General features: G+C 32.8%; 2 protein-coding genes across 2 annotated transcripts; both read left to right on the top strand.

The window, feature by feature from the left end:
- Positions 1–256: 256 nt before the first annotated feature.
- On the top strand, positions 257–6,564 carry LOC132751927 (uncharacterized). The gene is made up of 3 exons (XM_060742145.1): positions 257–341; positions 712–895; positions 6,065–6,564. Exons 2-3 carry the CDS (start codon positions 720–722, stop codon positions 6,165–6,167), a joined length of 279 nt encoding a protein of 92 aa, XP_060598128.1. The 5' UTR covers positions 257–341; positions 712–719; the 3' UTR covers positions 6,168–6,564.
- Positions 6,565–8,464: 1,900 nt separating this feature from the next.
- LOC132751925 (uncharacterized) lies at positions 8,465–20,328 on the top strand. The gene is made up of 14 exons (XM_060742144.1): positions 8,465–8,537; positions 9,799–9,886; positions 12,749–13,212; positions 13,415–13,542; positions 13,744–13,925; positions 14,281–14,391; positions 14,843–15,073; positions 15,487–15,650; positions 16,196–16,387; positions 16,788–16,957; positions 17,279–17,467; positions 18,388–18,558; positions 19,254–19,379; positions 19,813–20,328. Exons 1-14 carry the CDS (start codon positions 8,477–8,479, stop codon positions 19,972–19,974), a joined length of 2,439 nt encoding a protein of 812 aa, XP_060598127.1. The 5' UTR covers positions 8,465–8,476; the 3' UTR covers positions 19,975–20,328.
- Positions 20,329–20,346: the final 18 nt, after the last annotated feature.

Genomic DNA, 20,346 nt, shown 5'->3' with positions numbered 1-20,346 from the left:
CAAAATTGCAAACATTAAGCCCCGGATCACAAATTTATACCCGACTTTTCAAATGTTCTGGAGTTCATGTGATAACTTGAAAGATGTCCTAGAGTTCTTATGATAACTTTTGTTACAGCCAGAGTGTTTCTTGTGCTAAATCACTACAGTACATGTTTTAGCGTTTTTTTTTATTATTTAGTAAGATTGTTAATCATTATGAAATGTAAACAGCCCCCCCCCCCCCGTGTTAAAATTACAGTACGTATATACATGTCATGTACCTCTCGAATAAACCTTAATGATTTTTGACAGTTTAACCGTGTACATTTAAAGGAATTAATCATTATAAATACAAAGAAGTAAGTGAAGTAATTTCTATTTTCGTTTTTCTTAACATTTTGTAACATTTTGTAAAATGTTATTAAAATTATGATTAGCCGATTATTATGAGTTTTAACATATAAAACAGAACGTTTTTCCTATAATATTACGAGAATTTAAGATAATGCAAATTTTAATAAAACAAACATACAAAGAAAAAAGTATCAGTTTCATAATAATTTAATTCTGATTTAATTTAATTTAATTAAACAAATCGACCTTTTGATGGCTCTTTTTTGCCCATACCTGAATATTAACAAGATGATTTGACTTTTAATAATGATATAATCTTACTCTCAGACATCTTAGGAGTGACTTTTGACCTGATTTTTTGTTGTTTTGTTTTAGCATAGCCAATGGCTTACCCACAGCAAGGATATCCCCAACCCCCGGTATATGCACAGCCCGCATATCCCCAACAAGGATATGGACATCAGATTGGAGGATATCCGCAACAAGGTTACGGTCAACCAGGATACGGCCAACAATCGTATCCTCAAGGGCAAACAATTATTGTCACTCAGCCTCAGACGTGAGTGTCGCCTTATTTTATTGCTTAGCTGTCTTTTTAACGGAATACTAAAAACGTACAGGAAGTTAGAAATCTTTATAGCAAACACATAAAATGACTTCTATATATATTTTATTTTCTGCTGTTTCTTTTTTTAAGAGAATAGATGATAAAAGTCTGATAATGTAACGAATATATAACATTGAAAACACTTTATAAAACTAGCGTATTATTTTCTCTTATTTTCTCGTGCACGAAAATGTGCTATACAAAAGTTTACACTTAATTAGCAAGCGGTGTCGTGTAACACACGCCGTTACTTAATCGAATTTTAGTGAATATAGAAATTGCAAAAAAACAACATAAAAACAAAACAAAATATATGAATCATGACTGACTTTAGCTTGACAATTCACCTTACTCAATATAGGGTAAGCGTTATTTATTACGTAGTTACCACTGAAGGTATATCTAAAGTGTATAAAGCCAGTAGTTCACAGACATATTATTTGAAATTCGAAAAGAATAAATCAATCATTTTGTATGATGGAATGATGTTTTGTATATGTCCTAAAGAGCGAATGACGCACGCATGTACAAAATTATCAATAGATGGTGTAAACCGTACTTTAAATAGCAGAAATATAATTTGTTTATTTTGTTGCGGAACATTTTATTCTGTTTAAGTTTATTCATGTGTATTAAATAACAGAGACGTTACGTTATATGATACAAATCTTTCGAGAATCGACCATAAGGCTATGGAAAAGATAAAAAAAAATGGTTATAAATTTTATAAAATTATTCCATACGATATAGCTTTATAAAGTTTATATATAATGTCACTGTTTTACTAAAAAAATCATCACTGGTTATAATTTTATTTATTTTTTTTTAGATATATTTCAAGCTTATGGTTATTATACGCCCGTTTAAAAAAAAGGTTAATATATGCAAGATCAATGTCACTAAAGATGATAAAATATAGAGATTTTGTCCAGAGCATATCCCTTACACATATGGAGGGATTCTAATAAAACTTAATAGAAATGTTCACCACTACGAAAAGCTGTGTCATGCACATGAACCGGGTCTCTAGGTCAAAGGTCAATATCACACTTAGAGTTCATTGAAAAAACGCTTGTCCGGAGCAAAACTTCTACATGTATAAAGGAATTCAATATAACTTGGCACAAATGTTCACCATTGTAGGGTGGAGTGTCGCGTGCAAAATTTAGGTCCCTGCGGCCAAGGTCAAGGTCACACATATGGGTCTAGGCACAGATAATATATGAAAATGTGTATTCGAACCATTTAGTCATCATTTATTAAGGAATTGACAAATGGTCATTATCATGACTACGGATATGAAACATGTAATTTAGGTTAATATATGCAAGGTCAAGGTCACAAAAGATAATAAAATATATAGATTTTGTCCCGGGTAAATCCCCTACACATGTGTAGGGATTCTAATGAAACTTGATAGAAACATTCACCACTATGAGAAGCAGTGTTATGCGCATAAACCAAGCCTCTAGGTCAAAGGTTAAGGTCACACTTAGAGGTCATTGAAAAACGCTTGTCCGCAGCAAAACATCTACATGCATAGAGGGATTTCAATATAACCTGGCACAAATGTTCACCATTGTAAGGCTGAATGTCGCGTGCAGAATTCAATGCCCGTGGCCAAGGTCAGTCTCATACATAGGGGTCAAAGTTCAAATAAAATATGAAAATGTGTATTCGGACAATTTAGACATAATTTATTAGGGGATTGAAACACAAATGGTCATTATCATGACTACCATTATGAAGTTAAGTAATGCGCACATAATCCAGGTCCCTGTTACCAATGTCAAGGTCGTATAGAGGTCAAAAGTTGTATACGGGAACCATTTAGTCATAATTTATTGACGGATTGTAATACAAATGATGACCATCATGACTACAAGTGTGACGCATGTTATCACTGCGGTATACCGTACCCCGGATATTGCTCGATATTATGAGGACTTTCATCCCATTTCGCGACTTTGAACGGGGAACGAAGGTAAGTTCAGCGACGATATTTTCCAAACTAATGGCTATTTCATTTATCTAAACGGGTTTTATATATCTAGAGGTATTTTTGTAGCTCTAAAAGACGTAAAAGTATTACAGGTATTTGTAAAATTGATTAAACTACCCCTAAACGATCCGCTGCTCACTAGAAAATACTGACCGCGATACTGTAGAATCGTTAGAAATTATTATATTACCAATATAAAAAAAATTGAATCGAGCAATTTTTTTATTCACAATCCAAGTATGCCTTGTCCAAATTTCAGGCAAAAAGTGTGAAAGTACAAAAAGATACAGGCTAAAAAAGATACAAGACAGTGTACCGAGTATTGATTTTAAGTGTACAGAGTATTGCAAAATAGCCCAACTTTAGTGTACAGAGTATTGCAAAACAGAATGAGCACATTAGTATGGAAACTCGATATTTTTGTCTAATATTCGCGTCTGTTTATCGATTCAATTTCATTTTTCTGATAATGTACTGTTTATATGATATTTATTCAAATATTTCAGATTCAACAGTGCATTTTCAGTGTTATTACTGTTCTTTTCCTACGGGCAAATACAGAGATTTAATTTCCAATTTGGTTGAAAATCACACTATGGATGAAATTAAGTGTGTGCAGGGTCGGAAGCAGGGTAGAACCATCAAAATTGACGATAAAAAACTTTAAATACATGTCTCAAGACACTTTGATCAAGGAGACCCATCTCTGAAATGGACAAGAATAAAAAAAAATATTTAGATGACATTGATAATAGGTTTTTACAGGGCAAGTTTGCCTTAAGAAACATATCGACGCACTTAATAAAATATTGGCCTGAGGGCTTATGCCGTCCAAGCATGCCGGCATCGTCTTAACCTTTTACTGCATGAGCATAATGCGAAAAATGGCTGTTTTCATTGAATTATAATTAAGCCTCTTGTTACAAGTTCAAACTGCTATGAAACTATAAAAAATGCTTCAATACTGATCAAACAGGGCACAAATGTTAGCTGGACCATAGCCTGTGGAATAGCATGCTCAATTTTAAATTTCCAATTATCATGGCAACGGGGTGGGGGGCGTCTCAAAATTGCCAAAAACCTCTATTTTGCGTTGTTTTTTCCCATCAAAACTGATTTCAAGGTGCACCAAAAGTCTTAGGTTTTCGGCGTTTATTACACGGTACCTTTAAATCGACCTGAGGCCATTTAGCCCCCCACAAGTCCCAAGTCTTCTCGGCGATTAGAGGGGCTACTGCCCCACTTCAAACCCCCAAACAGAAGGGGGCACATCCCCCCCCTGCGTAACCCCCTTGATGTACCTTTTTAATTGGGGTGGCGCCGAAAAAGTGATCACTCTTTTGAACAACATTTCTCAAACGAAAAAACCGTGTTTGGGGCCTAAATAGCGCATGTTTAAAAGGGGTGGGGTGTAAAGCCTTCAAAACACGCCTTTATGAGGTAAAAGGTTATAAGGAACATAACCTTTTTATTGCATCTGCTGCCCTTTATCATAATCTTATCAAAATCTATTATTTTTGAGCTGTACCCGCTCGGCAGTCATACGGTAACTCATTGCTAATGGCGTAACAAAATTTCACGTGCAGACGATCTGCCGTTGCTAGAGTGCAGGTACAAAATGCCCGAAAGTTACCTTTATATGGATTTTTGGCATAGAAGGAAGTCGGTTGATATTAGATATTGGCACACTTGCTCAATACCGTCTAATATTGACAATATTGAGGCAGTATTAATGCACTTTGGATGCATTTTTTTACTATTTAAAGTAAGATATGCAATAATTATTAACAAATTCTGGAAAGGTTGATCCTTCGATAGCAACGAGAACATTTTAAACACAGAAAATTGCTGAGTTCGTTCGGCTGAGATTTTTCACGAGCAGGAATGTAAATCTGGATTATTCGCAGATGTTTCCAGTAAAGTACCTCCGAATTCTGCATATTCTGCACATATAGTGTAAATAAGTATACACAGTAAGAAATATTTAAAATTAAATGTGGTAAATACTTTGTGTTTACTACTTGCATTTACTCTTCATTGATAACCAATACTCGTTACACTAAAAGCAATACTCGTGACACCGGCGGGCAACTCCAACGCAATACTCGGTACACTGACATGTGTATTTATTCTCAAAATGCACTGTCATCTGAGGTTCTATTGTTGATTGAACATTTACAACATAAACATTATCACCATTATCACATTTCACTCGATTCAAGTTTTTCTTTTAAGGAAGTATATGCACAAAAACATCAAATTTGACTGATCCGAGCTCATTTATCACGTGAGCAAAGAGACGAATTTTACCTCCTAATTATATTTCAAAGCTATTTCTCAACATTTTTGGGGTTTCAGTAACTAGAGAAATTATCGTAGTATTTGTGTTTCTACAAAATTTATATCAAACCAATTCAAAATGACTAAATATCGTCACTAAACATACCTTCTTTCCTCGTTCAAAGTCGCGAAATGGGATGAAAGTCCTCATAATATCGAGCAATATCCGGGGTACGGTATACCGCAGTGATTATTTAAGTTAATATTTGCAAGGTCACTAGAGATAATAAACTATCCATGTATTGTCCGGATATTGCCCAGAACATTTCTCCTCTGTGCATATCTATAATACCCACATTTCTGACAAAAGTTTTTGTGACGGGCGTATTTTGCGACAATGTTGCCCTTGCTGATTATTTGTACCAAGTATAGGTAAGTGTTAATTAGTAAGCATTTACAAAATAAAATTGGTCAAGAACGGCGCAGGAGGCATTGGTGTGACGCTCGTGTATTATCGTGTACTTTAAACGAAACATTTATCTCTTCGATTCCTCCATTAGAGGCCGCGTACGTAAAACACGAATACACAATGCGCCCAGGTTATCAGCCAGTGTTCGTTGCGAGGGAGTAGCACAACTCTTTAAATTTCTGCAAACTTTAATTAATAATGGAATTTGTTATCAATTTCAAAGTATCACTGTTATATTTTCTTCGCCTTATTGTGTCAGACGTCTATTGCGAAGCATCATAGCCATTGAAATCAAGTTGTTATCTCTGGCTGTAACGAAACTCCTTGAATCTTTCAGGAAAACGCCTTTAATGTCAAATACCCTTTTCAGAGTTCAACAGCCACAGAGCAACAACGACAAAGACCGTGCGGTGCAGTGCTGTTTACTGGCAACATTAGTGGTAGTTTGCTGCTGCTGTCTGATGAGTGACTAGGAACCAGGGAAACTCTGGAAACTCGAACGCTTGATTATGATACTTTTTATATTTAGATACATGTACAAATGTAGAACTATTGTGACAAGAAGGGATTTTGCAAAAATATGACCGATATGAGTTTATGATTTGACAAATTTAAACACGAGCACCACAAATATTGCTTTTGTTGTTGTTGTTGTTGTTGTTGTTGTTGTTTGTTTGTTTGTTTGTTTGTTGCTGTTGTTTTTACTAAAGATTTGCTTAAAAATCTTATAAAATAGTCACATGTGAAAAAGGCTTCATTTGATATTACATGTAATAACTTTATTATAATAATGCAAACAATTTTCTCGTACTTTCATTCGAACTTTCATTGTCTTTCTCGTACTTATATTGGCTGACATAATCTGCATACGGGATTATGAGGAATGTGCCACTAAAACGCCCCATGATCTTCTCCTCTTTTTTTAAAATATCGTTCCCTTAAAATGTCTACACTTAAAGGGACAAGAAATATTTATATAATGAAAGAGACAAGAAATATTTATATATTTCGAGATTTTAATAACATTTGATGAGGTAAGTACCAACACTTGAGTGCAAAAAATCAGATCATTCGCTCTCAGTTCTGTCTAATCATTGTGCGGAATAGCCCACAAAAAAGCATTTAAACATATTCTACTAGAAAGACCTAGATATCGCATTACACGTCGATTTTCAATTACATTTAAAGTATATTTCTTTTTACTCTTTTTATATATTTTTCCATTTGAAGTGACCCAGCATATCTATGTAAGATTTTCAAATTTTGTGTTTTAAACTTTTGGACCCAAAATAAAGCTCCTTTAATCTTTCTCTTTTTCACCTTTGATGTTAAACAATTACACACTAAAGTAACAAAACATTCATTTCTAAATAAAATATTAACAGCATGATTTCTGTGTTGTCTGTACTTGCACTTTGTGAATATATTTATAATGTGTAAAACATCGATTTTTATCAATCTTTCTATATAGAAATAATTGAATAAACTTTTGTTTTCTATGTATGTCTTTTGTTTTTATCTAAATTATTTAGTACATTGTTCTCAAAACTGTAAAAGTCAGTCCTCAATTCCAAGGTAACACAATGTCTGGTTTTTAGTATAGCTTGTTTTCTTGGTATCAAACGTATAGTCCAAGGATCTATATTAAACTTAAATATACTCGCTACCAGTTTTCGACCAATATGTGAGACACTTCTTAAGCAATAAGTAAGTTCATGATATCTGGAGAAAAATGCACGAGAACTCAGATCATGTAGAAATCAGCTGTTCTTCACGTGCAACATATTAAGCACCAAAACACGGAATTTAGTTTAAAACCTCACAAAAAATACTATTATGCATTCACTATGGAAAAGCAAGAGAACCGGAAACGATTTTTGGTGTGGCATTCTGTTGTAACACTTGACCGCACTTTTTATTTAGAAGAATACTTAATATGTTATTTTGTTGTTTTAAAACTTAACAAACGCTCCTTTACAATTATAACATTACATTTTGTAAAATAGTATCAACATTCATTTATGTATTCATATTATCCTTTTGGTTTGTCATGAATAGTTTAAAAATCAATTATAAATGCACTACAACAATAAAGGTAAAATTAAAACATTGTGTTATAAATCTATATAACAAGATATTTTGAAAAAATCGACCGAAAGTTGTTAAAGGGGGCTTTATGGTTAAAATAATTTACAAAATATTATCACCTACTTACTTTAAAAGTTAACAAAAGAAGAAATCCTTTAATTACTGAAGTATTCCCAATACATTTTTCTAGCCTAATTATCTACAAAAATACCTTAATTAAAGTACATATATGACAATAAACATACAATAAAGTAGCGGTATTTCAATCTATACATGTACATACAGTCTGATCAGTTATAAGTTTTGTTTTTGTGTGTAGATATTTTTGAAAAAGTCAATGTATTTTGAAATTCTGGGATTAATGGAATTACCTGGTTTTTTCTCTGAGGATTCATCATTAAAACCGCACTAAAACGTTTTAAGTTTTATCTAGAAATAGTATTTGCTAAATAAAATGTATCTTTGTGCGTTTTGAAAAATACATTACATTTATAATTATCATTCTGTCGTGAGCTAGAAAAAAAATTTGCCAGAAACAAAAAATCAGTTCTGTTCAGTAGGAAACAATGTTTAATATAGAGTGATGACATATTATTATTTATAAAGTAATTACTGATAATCGATAAATAGTTCTCGTATTACAAATTTCTGGCGACTTGATGTAGGTTGATTAATACGCTCGGATATTTAAGAAATGGGAAGTTACGTCACTTGGCTACGTAGACGAATCACGGTGTTGAAGAATATTGATACTCGTATGTTTTGTATCCATTATTTTCGTTTTCGAGATATTCAATTTGCAATTAACATTTATAATGTTTACAATACCGATACAAATATAAAACAAACACAACCAAAAAAGTAGGTAAAACGGGAGTGCATGCTGGCCTGCCCAGGTTCTGGTGACAGGGCTTATCACCTCGGTTGAATCTGGTAAAGGAATAAAAAAAACTGACAAAGGTGATATAATTATGACAGTAACAAACAACATACATGTTTATCTATATGTGAAGTTTGTAAATGAAAAAAATCTTAGCAATAAATTGAAAAAAAGTTTCTAAATCTTACCAATTAACATTTTATTTAAGTGACAGATTAAAAATCTATACAATATAAACACTGAAACTGCTGGAACAAAAAGTAAATCATGACTAGGCTTTCAAATGTTGGAAGCTCAATTCTTTTTGTTTCATGTTGAAATGTCTAAATTTTAAACGAACTGTTCCTAATTTAAAGCTGGGTAAATCAATTACACAAATTTAACAGTTTTTTTTTGTTTGTTTGTCTTTTTTTTTGTAATTTTAGAGACAGACCATACAGTAATTTTGAAGATAAATGACGGCCTTGTTACAGTAGCTACAATGTATATATATGAATGGTTTCTTTTTGAAGTAGTTTTGAATGAACCTTTAAATTAACAACTATATGTATATTTTAACATGTATAGTTGAAACGAATTTTTTAAATAACAAAAACTATATCCAATTTTACTTCATGTATTGAAAGGTAGTTGAATACATAATTACATTGTAGATAGCTATATAGATTGATATGTTATTATTAAAATTTTAACTAGCATTTTTATTATTAATTTAAAAGGAATCACTAAGTTTTGTACATGAATGTGTAGAGATTTCTTTTCAGTTGATGTAGGTCTAGGCAAACATTTTGTTAGAAAAATCAGATCATTCGCTCACCCCGTTTACCCAGAATAATCATTTGTATTTTCGCGAAATGACCCGAAATGAAAAGCGTTCAAAATCGGGCCATGAATTGATAGCACAACGTATTCCTTATTATGGTTTGCATATTTTTTCTGTTTTTATCTATGTGATGTTTTTGTTTTGTTTCAGGCTTTAAGATCTCAATAGTGTTCTTTTAACTATGAATTTTTAACTAAAATAAAACACCAATTATTATCCTTAACCGTATATTGAAAAGTAAATTTTGAAATAATCAAGTTATAATTTGTTTCAGCTTTGAAATAGATATTAAAGTATTTTAAACTCTTTTCAGCTAATGTGATAGAGATAATACGTCACAGCAAATATATGACATTTCTCAAAGACGACATCATATGTCAGCAAGGTCAATGCCGCCCAGAGTAAGCCATACAATTCTTTTATAATATATATCTATAATCATTACTGTGCATACTGTTTTTGTTCATTTGATAATTTGATAAAACAAAGCTAATGAATAAATGTAAATGTAAAAATTAAATGTTGTGGTACATTATAATTTATATAACAATGCTATTCTTAGAATTGATTTTATTTGACACGAACAGTAATTCTTATAAAGTAAGTCGAAAGGTAGACCATCTAGATTGACTTCCATCGTCTCTAGAGATGGTCACGTGACATTACCAGTACCGTATATAAAATGATAATAGTTAATAAGGGTGGTAATGTTTTATTAAAACATGTACATGTGCAGCGTTAGGACATTATGCACTGTAAACACCGCAAAACGTCCGTACCACAAAACGTTCGCCGTGTGGACGTTTTTGCGTCGCATATCGTACACATGTGGACGTTTTGCGGGTGCATATCGTACTTGGTAGCGTTTTTGCGGCGAGAGTGTGTATTTGCGGCGCGCATATCGTCCACAATTTCTGTAGTAAAATATATATTCAGAATACTTCAAGGACATTTAATTCATCTTGAATTATATAATTCTACCAGAGGTATTGCATTGAAATTGAATAAATGTAGATTACGACTTAATGTAAGACAGTGCTTCTTTGATCGACGTATTATCACCAGACGAAATTGTTGCAACAGCTTCAACATTTTTGGACAGACACTTGAATGAAGTTATGGGGTTTCCACGACTCGGTTGCTTAATCCTTAGGCCATAATAAGTAGGCAGTGATGGTTTAGCAACAGATATAACAAGTAAAAAATAATTACTAAACTGCGTCCGCTTTGCCGCTCTATATTTCTTTCTTTCTTATACATGAAAATCTTTTCCATCAACGCCGTTTATCTTTTTTAAAGATATTTCTTCTAACTTGCTGTATTAACATATGGTCTCCCTGGTTATGCTAAATTACGATGAGGAAGGTTTTCGGCGTGATAGAATCGTTTAAGGGTTAGATAGCCGTTATATACGGTTCTGTGGGTTGAGTCCCGTTATGGTTTCCCTACAGTACGTGTATCCCCGTATCGGGTCAGTAACTAACCCTGTAACTTTTGGCTGTGACTAAAAAAAATGATTGGAGCACCACACTAAATACCGTATTCCGGTATATACCGGACAAGGCGCTTGAATGATAAAATGCTAAAATCTTGTCTTTTTTACCCAACGGAAATGAACTTTAACAGGTCTAAATCACATCTTTTCACAACCGAATCAAGTACGCATAATCAAGGAAAATGTAAAATTCGGCGAAAAAAAACGATATTTGTCTATTTTTGGGATCATGATTTCTGCAAGCGTTAGAGGTACTGCTCCAATCCTGTATTGAGCTAAAATCCGTAACTTTTAAAATATTTTCTTCAAAAGATGAAGATTGTAATTTTTTGAACATCATCAATATGTGAAAAAAATGACGAATAGTGCCTTATTTCTCTGCTTGACGTGACTCAAATATTTTGAACTAACAAATCTAGTAATGCAAGTTTGAAATTGTCAATAAAATATAACTTTGAAAAATGATTTAAATCTATAGGTTAGTCGGAAAGTCCGTCCCTTTACTAAAAACCGTATTATTTTATCGCCTAAAGAACAAAACATTTCGCCTATAAGTTACATAGATAATATGTAATAGAGTAAAGAGTATTACAACATTCTTCCGTATAGGAAATGATGAAAAAGAAGTTCAATGTGTTCTATTAATAAAAAAAATAAAGCATATTTTAAAAATATCGTAATGTAAGCGTTTTTGTTTTGATGTCATAATGTAATTTTATAATTGAACAATTGTAATTTTATAATTGAACAAAGCAAAAAGGTCAATGGTGGCCTTATATCACCCACCTGCCTATAAAGGCTCCACATGACAAGGGTAGATAGCATTGAATATTACAAATAAAAAGCAAGTACATTTCATGTACTCAGAATCTGGGTAACTGATATCAGTACTCAATTCTACGTCTGAAATGGTCATCAATACCCAAATATCTGTAAATGACAAAGATATGGTAATTTAAGCAAAATTCAATAGTGACCTTGAGGTCAAGGACATTTCAAGGTCAATATTATAGTTGAACTATTCAAGATGTCCGCCCTGTCATAAATGTATGAATGACATCTGATCATTGATAAGAAAGAAATGGCAGTTTTATCACAATTCAATAATTTGACTTTAAAATATGTCTTTATTTTTATAATTCAAAGGCAAATTACTCTTGAGATATTCAGTCGTTGTAGCTCATAAATGAACATGATCGAGATCTTATTGTTATACATATTCTGTATAAAATACTTTAAGAATGGAGAAGAAACGAAAGCACTAACAAGGTGATATATAGTGCGTTTTTGTTGTTGTTTTATGTTAGATTTAGCCTATATTCTAACTTTGTCATAGATATTCTGTTGAAAATTGTCAAGATTAAAGAAGAAATGAAAGCGTTGGAGTGGTAACAATGTGAAATATTGATATTGTAATTCAAGGACAGATAACTCTTGACATATTGTTTAGGGTATGCGGATGCTAGAGTGGTTACAAGCTAAATTTGGACGGACAGACAGACAGACAGGCGCATACTTAGGTGAGCTGAAATTAACACACAAAAACACCTGGTAATAACTGGTGAAAAGTAACGAAAATTATATAAACTTTAAAATATGGACGTTATGCGGCAGGACCATGCCTCTTTGCCGCAAAATGTACGTCAGAAAAATGTGGACGATATGCGCCGCAAAACGTCCACATACGTACGTTTTGCGGTACGGACGATTTGCGGTGTTACAATGCACCTTTTGTTTAAGCTAAACGAAATGGAATTTATTTCTTCAGGAATGGTTCACTGAAATACTATTTTCTTATGCGCGGCTCAGTATCAATCTACGTCAATCCATTTCTGCCACAAGGTAAGAAGCGACGCAGCTCAACAAGCTCATTAGAAAGGGTCTTGTCTGTTGTGTCATCCAGCACAAGACTTTTGTCGGCTTCATCAAAGAGGACCACGTATTCCCGCGTTTCTCAACCATACGCAACGCTTACAGAACAACCGGAAACGGATGTAAGTGACACAGAATCCGAATCAGAGGAAAGCGAAACTAAAGAAAAAACAAATAAAACAGACACTATTCCTAGTGATGATGTCGAAACGTTAAGCGCCTCGTCCACACCGATAGATGCTGTTGCTCAAAGTCAGAATATTCCAAATGAACGAAGCCAAAGTCCAAAATCGAGGGCGTCCAAGCGTTCCCGGAAATCTACGCCACGTGCCAAACTTGGGAATTTCATAGTCAAATGCGGTAAACTTTCTCTTTCGATATTTAGATTATACAGAAAGATGTACATGTAGTAAATTTCTGTTTGACAATTTGTTAGGTACTAGTAATAGAAACAGCATTGAATCACGATGCTATCTGATTTGTACGAGGGGTTGTTGTTTTTCTGTTCTGTTCTCTTCGGTCTTCATCTTTGACTTCAATTTGATTTTTGATTTTGTTCCAGATAGCGGGAAATATTTTGACGAGGAGTCTGTGATGGATGAGAATGGACATTTTAACGCGTCCATTATTGCAGACGACACATTAGATATCATGGTTATAGACGAGGAGATATTTGACAAGTATATTCGGGTAAATATTTTCTTTAATTGATTCTTGCGACCGTAATAATAGTAATACATTTGTATTTCATTCGAATATTTAAGCACATGCATACATATCGGATACAAGCTTAAATAACCGAATAAATAAAGTTTGCATTCCAAATATGCATTTTGTTAATTAAAGTAAAACTGTTTTACAAATTCAGTCAAAGTATTTTATTATTTAAAGGAGCACCATGAGCAGGAGGTTATCAACATGTCAAACTTTGTTGACCTTCATCCATTTTTCCGACAACTTCCGGCCCAGTCACGTGGTATGCTACAAATAAGTATGAAAAGTCAATATTTTCCTGCGGGTTCACATATTGTAAAACAAGGTGATTCTGTCAATAGACTGATATTTCTTGTAAGGTAAGCATATGCAATTTCATGTAAACTGGTTTACAAGCAATAGTTTTTGAGATTGTAAAAATAAAAACAAGTAATGTGTTCAGTTGTCTTCGAAGAATATTTCTTTAAAAGCTTGTTTCAAGAACAGTATGGTGCTGGTGTCGATAGATTTTTTTACCTTTATCTATATTTACGAAAATAAACATATAAAAATTGTTACAATCTGAGACTGAAAACAGGGTATTAGTCACGCTTATTAGGGTTTTTCTAAATGTTATATCTGTATGCATAATTAATAACATAAACACTTTGCTACAATTATAAAAAAAATCTTTTGCTTAACTTTAAGAAAGAATTGAACAAATATGTTTTGCAGTGGAAGTGCAGAGGTGATTATTGAACCAGGAAAACATCGCTACCAATACCCAGAGTTATGGCCCTTTGAAACAAGCTCTGACGTTTACTTCAACGAATTCGAATGGCTACGGTACAATATAAGATATACTGCTTTTTTGACAAAAATATGCTTTTTACAGTAGTTGAACGGACAAACAGAACCATTTTTACACATTAACTTTTATAATTGTGTTTCATTAGATAAAAGCTGATTATAACTTAATCTTAATTATTAAACATCTCTTTGCATGATAGACATTTTACTGTGTTTTCATACATCTCTTTGATCCACTTAATGATTAATAAGATGGAGTGAACGAAAGGAGTGGGTACTGTCAGCAGAATAACTAGAATATAATTTAGATATGTTCATCTAGATAACAATTTTCAGGTTAGTATTATCACTTTGTTTACATACTTAATACTAAGATTTACTTTTTGTGAGGATAACTCACATGTTTGTTTTTTTGTTAAATTAAGTTAGGTCATGTCAATTAATGTAGTGATTTTTTTCATATGTATTTCAATAACGTTCATAATAGTGAATCTCGAAGACGTGTATATCGCCGGAAGTATGAATTTGCGGGGGAGGTCTCAAGACGCGCTAGTCACAAAGAGAACAACAACAAAAGGGCGGAGATCAGTGTATGTGCCGTACAGAATCGGGAAATAATTGGTATCACGGAAGTTATCCTAGACCTACCAACATACACAAGTAGTCTGCGATGTTTACATGACTGTGAAATATATACTCTTCATCTAAAACCTTTCAGGTGAAAAATTGATGTACACATCACAAAAAATACTTATCTGCTTAGTAATACTTTATTTGCTTTAAATTAAGATTGAACTGCATGTGTGCCAAAATATAAGTCCAAAGTTGTCCTGTGCAACGATCTGCTCCAGATATTAATGTACATAAACTGATCAAAGTTATTAGAAATAAAGAGAAAACGCGATTAAATTTCCTTTAAAGCATGTTTAGTATTGCAACATCTTATGTTAAAAAAGAATAACAGCAAATCGTGCAAAGATAAATTAACATGATTTGGACATCTAATGTGTATTTATCTTATTGTCATGTGCTATTTTATATTCATCTTGTATGTATATTCTCTCAGTCAGTATTTTTCTCCGCTTTTCTATGAAAGTTTATTTAATTAAAAATTCAAACTCTTTATTGAAGGAGGTTGATAAAGAAGAAACATCCGGAAGTGATTGATTTGATAAGGGCATATGTAATGATGAAACTCAGATTCCGGTTGGACAACAGTATTGGTGATCAAGTGCCTTTGGTACAAAGTTTATATATCAAAGTTCAAAATCTAGTACGTGAACAATCATTTAAAGGTAAAAATGCCTGAAATTTATCTATTTTGTTTTTATGTTTATACTTGACCTTGACTGTTTATCTATTGAATGATGGAATCGAAATTTACCAGCAATCGCCATTATGATTCGAGCCAGGCTAGCCGATACATATATATATGGCCATTCTGACCAGCTGTTTAAATTGTCTAGTTCCAAATACGGAAAACTGGTCAAGTATGTATTAAAAAAATCAGCGAGGTAAAGGTCAAATTTTTAATGATTCTAATGATTCCTTCAGTTTTAATCCAAAGGCTATAACCTAAAATTTACAAGAATTATACTTACATTTGTTTGACCTGAAAAAAAAACAAACCCACAACAAATTATAGCTCAATGTAAAGTAATAAAGTATAGTTGCAGTGTGACTGTGACTTCGTCGCAATAGTATTAGATCTACCCATATTCACCTTAAAACCATTTTCGTCACACATACTGTGTTACTTGTACAAATGTACTTGACTAAAATGACTAATATGCCATATTGTAAGTGATATCTCCTAAAGCAATGATGATATAATTTCAAGGAACTGTTACAAGAAGTAATGAAAAACTGAAAGAAAAAGAGAAAGAAATGCTTAGGCTCCTAGAGTGGTTTAAACTTGGCAAAGCGCCACTAGTGAAGGACCTTGATGTTGACGTCATCAAATGGATGGAGGACATGAAAGAAAAAGCGAGCGTGAGAAAGAGCGTTCGTGAAAGAACAATAGTTACTGGGGGTTTGTATCTTAAAACGTTTTGTTCTGTTTTTACCCCTTTTTTACAACTTAAAATAAAAGAACAATGAAATTATCATAAACTTTGAATCTTCTTCACTTCAATTCGTTTGAAAACAATGAATGATAAAATTATCTATCGGTTACTTCCAACAATTTCCATTACATTGTGCTACTATTTAGTCTATGGAATCTGTGTATTATCAATATCCATCCAAAAATATTTTTGGAAACTCTTTGTACATCCATATTTCATATATACAATAACATGTATTCAACTGCATTTAATAAATGCTCTATTTTCATTCGGATACACGATTCATGTTTTTTTATTCATACAAGTTTCGACCTTTTCTGTGCCTTATTTCTTTCTATGGACAAAACACGAATGTTCATATTTAAGAACCCCGCAAGGAATTCAGACGAATAGGTTGTTTGGCTGCAGTAAAGACAAAAAGGGACCCGATGAGTCTGCGCAGACTGAAGGACCCTATGAACGAGCTGTTGCTGAGGTTGAGGATGGAAGGCACGTATGTGTCAGACGAGAAAGAACTAGAAGAGTTGATACAGCGGGTAAAATAACGTACAATATAATCGATTACTATTTGTGACGGACGTCAGTTTATAAATTGATAGTACAATCTACCTATATCCTATACAAAACGTTTGGTCTTCACACCAATCAGTATGGCATTTTTCTGAAAATGGGCTTTTCTAAAATGGACTACTTCTTTCCTATGAGGGATAAATTGCATTTGTTTCTAACAGATTGTTTTCATAATTTAAGATTAATATTCTCACGGCAATACGTATGTTTGACTTTTTGTTACCTATCATGAAATTCAACATGGATGTTGTATGGATCTTCAAAAAAATAAATATGTATTATTTCAGATTTCAATTACACCAGCAGACGAACTTTACGACATTAGAACACAAGCTAGTAGAATAACAGATGAAGAATACCGGTTACTAAGATACCGTCGCTACGGTAACCGACTCATCAAGAACTTTGTTAAAATGTTGGAGCGGCGAGACACTCGATATCTTCTTGGCCAACATGAAAAGACAGTTTTATCGTCAGTAAGTAAAATTGTAAACATCAAATAAAAATATTTCTTTATAAAACCAGCAAAACAAGAAAACTTTAATTTTCAAAAATTACATGTAGCATCTCGGTACCAGCCTGAGTTGTGATATTGTGAGTTAGCGAATAGAATGAAGGACTTGAACCTTTTTTCAGACGAAATGAGAAATCATCTGTAGAATTGTTTGATTAGAAATATCATGGGCTGTACCCGAAATATGATAGGCTGTATCGGGTACATTTTTACATTTTAGTGTCTTTCATCGACATTGATGGTTCCGACCATATAATCTTATGACTGGTTTTACAAGAGGCGTTTTATACATGTGTGTTTAATTATTTATGGCTGTGACTAAAAAAAGGATTGGAGCACCACACTAAATACCGTATTCCGGTATATACCGGACAAGGCGCTTGAATGATAAAATGCAAAAATCTTGTCTTTTTACCCAACGGAATGAACTTTAACAGGTCTAATTCATCTTTTCACACCGAATCAAGTACGATAATCAAGAAAAAATGTAAAATTCGGCGAAAAAAACGATATTTGTCTATTTTGTGATCATGATTTCTGCAAGCGTCTAGAGGTACTGCTCCAATCCTGTATTGAGTTAAATCCGTTATTTATTATATAAGGTGTAATTCTTATTTGTTACACTATGTTTTTCATTTATTGACAGAATATCAAGTTTCAGTGGTCAGCGGATAGTCCATTGGGGATATCCTACGCTCATGTTTAAATATTGTTTGGAACCAACCCTTTTGTATTTTGTACATACATGTATACAATGTACGTACGTGTATACTCTACATGATGTTTTAATGCAATTAAATGTATTTGTAACAAGAAACTCTGCAAATAGTATCCGAATGAATTTGGCATATCTAATATTTTAAGAATTATATATTATATAAGGTTTTGTTAGATGACACACTGTCCGATGATGAAGCTGGTGACGAGGAAGATAATCAGTTTCCGGTGTATAATGAAGATTATTGGCGAACATTTGAAGACCGTTTCAGCGCTCGAACCAGGCCCACCACGTATAAAAGCAAGGCTACAACGGACACCTACAAATCTTTGCAGGTATGGCATGGCTCTTTATAACCAAAAGATGTAAATCATTGGCACGTTGGGCAAAATACTCCGTCAACATTTTCTGAACTATACTCCGAAATAGTTGTTGATGCATCTTATTATATATTTTGGATTGAATTGAAGAATATATAATACAAAAACCAAGCCAGATATGTTGAAAAATATCAAAACTGTGTTAACTTTGTCCAGGTCTCTCCTAAATGTAATGAATACATATGTCAACAATTGAGTAGATCAACATGCTGTCTTATAATTATGTATGTTAAAATATTCATTATCAAACATTTGAAACTTTTTGCTTGTCACACTTTTAACAAAATATCTAAACATGCTTTTAATGAACCATCCAGATAGTGTTTCCTATTTTATGCTGATTTGAGATACATTGCAAAGACCAAAAATTTATTAAACTTTGATTTATAAAGACACATTTATGACCATTTATTATTAATTCTGAATTCTGATTAATTATGTTTAAATTAGAAGATTAATTACTGCTTTTAAACTGTTGTTGGAGTCGCTGCCCTCTTCATTGTCACCTGTGCGAAGCGTGCGATTTTTTCTTGTAGAGTTTGTCTCCGCTTTCCTCTGTGCATAAATTATATACAAAATTCATTCAATCTTATTCAAAGTTTTTCCTTTATTGTCTAGTTTGAAATACTATTCAAGCGACTCTTTTTTAGTTTGATCGCCGCAGTGTGACGCCAGGAACGCTAGACATGCGCATTAAAGACTTTCACATTAAACATGGTGGCTCAGAGGCAGAAATCACAAACCTCCCTCGAATAAAAAATCACAGGGACTTAGAAGTACGTATGAAAAATGCTTTTTCTTAAAATCAGATATCTTTTTATGAACTTCGCCTTCGAAATGATATATGCATGTATAGTATGCATTAGAATTTTACACTATGTATTGCCTATTTTTAAACTATGCTCAACGTTTTACATAATATATTGATTTTAAAGCATTATTTTTTAACTATTTTAAAACCGTATTTGATAAGTGAATATGGAAAATTGTTTTCAAAAAGTGATTGTTTAGAATATAGTAGAAAAATGCATAAAAATGTGCAAGTTTTAGAATATTTTATAGAAATGTTTTGTAATAATAAGGGATTAGATGTCTGGAAACAATCATATTATATCTGTAATATCATATTAAATATAATTCAAAAACAATCTCTATGAAAATATTCTTTTAAAAAAAGAAACCTGTTTTACATGTATGTTTCTATTGTAGTTTGATTACGAGAACGAACCAATTGGTGGAGGAAAAGTGTTCGTCACCACGATGCCGTGCGTCTCGTGCAGAAAGAATGTGCACTTGAAGAATCACTCGCACGTGCGCTGTCAAATGTTACACACGTTGCCGATGGATAAAGTAAAAGGTTATAAAGATTAATGACAAAGATGTTACAGATATAATTCATAAAATGTGGAAGAAGGAAACGGAAAAATAAATAGATAAATTTTAAACTCGGTAACAAAAGAATGGTCATACCATGGAAATCTTTTGAGCATGTCCAAGACAAAAGGTCATATATCTGATACTCTTTGATGTAAAATGTGAATGATTATGCATGTATTGCGGACAAAAGTAAAGTACTTCTTTAACACCTTCATTTAAAGATATACTAGGTAAATCTAGATATTTAAATATGGACAAAAGTCAATGCCTAAAATATTGACATTTCCTAACTAAGTTAAATCCGCCCGTGATCTGAATAGATAAACTAGTAAAAATAATGATAATAAAAGTAAAATTTTGTTGTTA

This window comes from Ruditapes philippinarum, unplaced genomic scaffold (assembly GCF_026571515.1).
Source record: "Ruditapes philippinarum isolate M1 unplaced genomic scaffold, ASM2657151v2 ctg3734_1_1_1_1, whole genome shotgun sequence".
Classification (NCBI taxonomy): domain Eukaryota; kingdom Metazoa; phylum Mollusca; class Bivalvia; order Venerida; family Veneridae; genus Ruditapes; species Ruditapes philippinarum.
Note: the sequence above shows the minus strand (reverse complement) of the source record. Positions and strands in the feature narration are given on the sequence as shown.